The sequence below is a fragment of the Triticum aestivum genome, chromosome 3A, assembly GCF_018294505.1.
Source record: "Triticum aestivum cultivar Chinese Spring chromosome 3A, IWGSC CS RefSeq v2.1, whole genome shotgun sequence".
Lineage (NCBI taxonomy): Eukaryota > Viridiplantae > Streptophyta > Magnoliopsida > Poales > Poaceae > Triticum > Triticum aestivum.
This window is the reverse complement of record NC_057800.1, coordinates 220,401,195-220,406,320: the sequence shown is the minus strand read 5'-3', so window position 1 is coordinate 220,406,320 and position 5,126 is coordinate 220,401,195. Positions and strand designations below refer to the sequence as shown.

The 5,126-nt window shown below is 55.0% G+C and overlaps 2 protein-coding genes across 2 annotated transcripts in view; both read right to left on the bottom strand.

Moving 5' to 3' along the window:
- Window positions 1-691: 691 nt before the first annotated feature.
- Window positions 692-2,634, bottom strand: LOC123058260 (protein PHYTOCHROME KINASE SUBSTRATE 4-like). Its single transcript, XM_044481047.1, has one exon. It carries the CDS (start codon window positions 2,503-2,505, stop codon window positions 1,036-1,038), a length of 1,470 nt encoding a protein of 489 aa, XP_044336982.1. The 5' UTR covers window positions 2,506-2,634; the 3' UTR covers window positions 692-1,035.
- A 1,132-nt stretch (window positions 2,635-3,766) lies between these two features.
- LOC123061033 (uncharacterized) overlaps window positions 3,767-5,126 on the bottom strand; it is a 9,943-nt gene continuing 8,583 nt past the window's right edge. The window contains exon 6 of the mRNA XM_044483933.1: window positions 3,767-4,171. Within this exon, the coding sequence (XP_044339868.1) occupies window positions 4,044-4,171 (128 nt within the window). The 3' untranslated portion in view covers window positions 3,767-4,043. The remainder of the gene's footprint in view (window positions 4,172-5,126) is intronic.

Sequence of the window (5,126 nt, the reverse complement as noted above, 5' to 3'; positions counted from 1 at the left end):
TGGGGATGGTTTTCCTGGCAATCTAGTTACTGGTATCTTGGTAACTACTCTCTCCATTCCTAAATATTTGTCTTTCTAAATATTTCAAATGACTATCACATACGGATGTATATAGACACATTTTAGAGTGTAGATTCACTCATTTTGCTCTGTATGTAGTCACTGGTTGAAATCTTCAAAAAGACAAGTATTTAGGAACGAAGGAAGTACGTTGCTTGATTAATAAAGTGCGACGTTGTCTCTCTCTCTCTAAAAAAAGGGCGCATATGTCAAAGAGCGTGAGTGAATCCGCACTATTTCATCAACCACATTGTGTGCGAGGACGCAAGGCGCACAGTTGGTGAGTTGGCCCATCTTGTACCTGCAAGCGCCGCAATACAGCCCAAAAGGGGTTCATCCGCCGTCGTCCCGTCGCACTCGCACAACGTCGCGCGCATCATTTCCAGTTATGCACGCACATGACATAATGCATGCCTAGCTTGCGTGATGTAACTGGACATGGGCGTGGCAGGAAAATGCCCCGGCCCGAACGTTCGTTGCATCACTACTTTAGCAGCAGCATCAGGCTGGCGCTACAGCAAACTCGCCTCCACTCCACGGTCGACGTTCCAACATGATCGACCAACTCAGCTGAGCACCGATGGCGCCGTCCCGTCACATCACAGACGACCACGCTAGCTGGTTCCTTCGTTTTAAGCCGCTACTGGCAGTAGCTGTTGGACCTTCTCAAGCAAGCGTGCGATCTGTCTAAAATATGTCGACAACCGGAAAATGATCGCTCACATAACACATACTAAGATCGATACATCAGACATGCGGCAGCACGTTTTTCTTCACGATAGGAGTATAATCGTATAGTAGTAGGAGCAACTAATTACAGTAGCTGACGACGTCATCGTCATGCACGCACGCGTACAAGCGTACGTGCCAACGACACCTTGTACGTACCTGGAACAAACAAGAGAATTATGTACCGTACTGTACTTTCGTATAGGCTAACAGTAATAGGCGCCAGACGGGGAGCGCGCGCATCGATCACGTCCGCACCGGCATGTGGACGCGGCGGTTGTGGTACCGCGCGACGCCGCCGCTTTCCAGCCCCATCGCCGTCTTGTTAGCCGGGACCGCCGGCGGGCGGGCCACACGGACCGGCGTCGGCCCGACGCTCACGGCCCTCTCGCACCGGCAGCTGTCCAAGAACCCGCCGCCTTTCTTGCGGCCGGCGCTCCGGGACATTGCCGCGGTGAAGCCGTCGTGGCCGGCGGCGGACACCGGCGGGACGAAGCGGAACTCGTCGACGCCGCACGCGGACGCCGAGCTGGAGAAGTTGGCCACGCTGCCCGCGTCGTAGGCCACGCCCTCGGCGGTGGCCACGCTCCACGCCACGCTCGCCTCGCTCGGCGCGTACATGCACTCACTCAGCGCTGGCTCCGCGGCCGCGGCGGCGTACGCCAGGTCCTCGTCCCCCGAGTTGCGCCGGCTGCTGCGCCCGCGGTACGTGGTCGGGTACGACGATGACGCCGCGAAGCTCTCCAGGTCGAACAGGTCCGAGCTCGCGTCGCTCATCGCGTCGTCGTCCATGGCCGACACTACTGCCGGCGCGCGCAGAAAAGCGGCCGCGGCTAGGGGTGGCGGCGGGTCCACGAGCACCACCGAGTCCTCGTCGATGGGACGGAACACCTCCAGCGACTCGCGCGGCGGCTCGTCGAGGACGGTGCTGATGACGGCCTTGGACGGGCTGATCACCGGGAACGTGAAACCGCCGGAGCTCACGACGCGGCGGCCAACGTCGGGCGGGAAAGCGGGAAAGGAAGCGCTGGTCTGATGATCTGGAGCCGGAGCGAGGATGTTGTCGTTGGCGCGAAGCGGGAACGCGCAGCTCCCCGTCGTAAAAATCTTCATCACGCCGGGCTCGTCGTTTGGAGACGGGGGAGGCAGCCCGTTGGCCTTAAAGATGGCGCTCTCCTCCCTGGCGTCGAACCTCACGTGGTTCCTCGGGGTGGCCGGCTCGGAGGCGACGTCCACGGTGACGGCCTTCCTGCCGGCGCAGGGGCAGTCCCGGCTGAAGATCCCCCAGCGCTGCCCAAAGGCGCCTGCGGCAGGCTTCCTGCCGCCGCGGTGATACCGGTCGTCCCTCGTATCCAGGACGACGACGCCGTTGACGCCACCGCCATAGCCCTTGTCGTGCTGCCTAGCGGCCGACGACGACTGGTCACTGGCGAGCAGCCCGGAGCGGCTGTTCCAACTGGCCTCCGACGACGCCGCGGTGCGGCCGCTCTGGCCTGCCGCCGCGTCCACGGCAGCGACGGGCAGCTGGCGCGGCGTGTTGTCCGCATGGACCGCGGCGGCGCTGTACTTGACGGCGTCCGCGGCGTTGAAGTAGCGCTCGGCCGTGAAGATGTCGAGCTCCCGCTCGGCGCCGCCCGAGCGCCGGGTGGCAGCCGCGGGCTGCAGGTGGCCGGAGAGGAAGACAGGCCGCGCCGGCGCCACTCTGTAGCGGTCCATGTATGCAATACAGGAGGAGAGATAAGACGCCACGCTTGGGTCACTCGTTCAGTGTGCGCGAGAGAGTTGGCGGAGAGGGGCCGGTTGAGCGGAGGAATTTGTAGGGGCGGGAGCGCGGGCAGAGCCAAGGCGCGACAGGCTGGGCTAGACGGGGACGGCGCGCGGGCGGGCGCGCCAGTGCGTGCCGAGACGCTACTGCTTCCGCTTCCGCTACGGGCGGGGAGGTGTAAGCGTCGGTGTCGCGCGCGTTTAAAAATGTGTGTGGCTGGCGTGGCGTGGCGCGGCAGCCAAGTGCGCGCGAGCGACGGCGGCATGCGAGCCGGGAGGAGAGGTGCTGTGCAGCTCGGGGACGCGGGGTGGGCACCAAGACTGTGCCGTGCCGAGTGGGTGCATACAGTCTTTTCGTTGTCGCGCCATCCTCTGCTCTCATCATCCCGCCTCACTCTCATCGCCCAATTCTGCGTGGTCTTCCTTTTCTCTGGGAGCGTGCAGGACATTTTTCACGCACTCTTCCAGGGTGAAATCCGCGTGCCACGGACAGACCCCGAAACTGATTGCAATCGAGCTTCGGATAGTTCATGGCAGGCGCTGGATGCACCCCACGTCGCCAAGTGCAATGCATCATCATCGACAGGCGGAGTGCGTGCGTTTCCACACGAATGATGAGTTCCATGCCATCCAAAACCAAGCGCGACGATCCAATGAACGATACAGGATACAGATACGTAGCTGCATGCAGTGTACTCGCCGGGAAACGCCCAGGATCTACTACGTGGCGTCCAAACGAGCCACTACCACCGCATCGGCGACAGCCTCAGCCATGACAATATACCATCCACTCAACTAGCAATCGCTTATCAAATTATATCAAATGCCGTTGCCAAAATAGGCCACCATTTTCATACCAAAGGAACGCAACAAGTAAAGGGCTGGGGATGCCAGATGCATGCCCCACTCCAATGCTTAGGATTTTTCCATCAGGTTTCACTTAATGGCACGAATCCTAAGGAATTAGATATGGACACAATCCTTAGGATTTTAGAAAGTACTGTACAACCTTCCTGTGAAAGAAATGACATACATAAGGGGGGGAAATCTATGGAAATCCTCCAAAAAGTTAACAAACCAAAGGCCCGGTGTTTCAAACTTTAGAGCAAGCACATCTAGAACAATGATAAATACGACTGAAGCTATCAAATCACGAACAACTGCATTTACATGACTCGTGTCCTATCAAATGTAATTCAAGGCTGAACAATCATAGACCAACGCATGATTTCATTTTGCAGAAGAAAATAGCTGAAGGCTGGTTTAAGCTGGTTCACAACGCTGCAATACTTATTTTAATACAAAAAATTAACACAAGATAGAGGGCATAACCTATACATAGAGATAGATACCAACGAAAACTAAGTGAAAGGAGCACATGTCAGTTAAAACATCCTCCTGCATGAAATCTTAACATTTACATCCTTTATAAGGTGGCACAGAATTCTTCGAGCAGTACAATACAGTAGCTGGTCGGTTGCGCTAGTAAATTACAATGGCGAGGAGCCTCTGCTCTTGTGCATGTCATCGGGAGAAGCAGGGCGGGCGAAGGAGGGCGATGACATGGCGGCATGACAGGACGACGAAACCAGTTGTGCAAGGGCTGGTATTGTACCAGCTGCAGATAGAATTAAAACTTTAGCTCATCCAACGTATAGAAATGAGTAATGGCAGTGGCAGAGCAAAGATCATAGATGTAAATGCTGTAATATGTGTGTTGCAGAAGAATTTGTAACTTAATCTAAAGATGAAATGTAATCTAACCAACACGGCAACACTACATAGAACAAGTAATCTCAATAACCCTCTGCAATAAAAAGCTGCTATACTATTCCAATGTACATCCTATGTACCTGAACAGTACCATTGTTGCTATACTATTCCAATGTTATTACTAGAGTAATTGCTGTAAATACACTAATTAGTCCTCACATTAAATCTGCAGTTCAAATGCAAATGTTCCAAATATAATAATTAACCAATCTGTGAGTTGGTTTGGAAATGCATATCAATTCCAGGATCACATGAATAAACAAAACACATGTTCCTCTAAAACGAATTAGCTAACATAGAATATGCAAAAAAAAGGTGTAGATAAGTACTAATACATCATATATATTATTATAAGATAGACATGTTCCTCAAAAACGTTACTGCACATAAAGGCAACCTACAGAAAACCGACGCAGCCCAGTTTGAAACACCTTCAATACTGTTAGACGTGTATAGTCCCTTTTCAGTATATCCCCATTGTATAAGGGGTTTTCTGCACTTTGACACACATGTATATGTAATGGTCTTTGGCCCTCAGTAAAGTCAGTTGCTCATTCTCCAACACGGTATCGGATGCTAGGCTAGCCCTTTTCTCCCGCACGATGCAACTCCGTGCGTCTCGTTCCTAACCTGCTTGTCTCGGGTCGTCCGGCCGCTGCATCTACGGCCCGGCTCTGCTGCTCCTCCTACAGGCCCCGGTCCGGCTCCTACCGTCTCCGTCCTCGTCCGACCATCTGGCCGCAGTCCCGTCCGGCCGCCGCCCCGTCCAGCCCCGACCGGCCGCCGCCCCGTCCAGCCCC

Bases quoted from the DNA above. Each gene is read 5' to 3' on its own strand.
- LOC123058260 (XM_044481047.1), bottom strand. From the start codon at position 2,505: ATGGACCGCTACAGAGTGGCGCCGGCGCGGCCTGTCTTCCTCTCCGGC.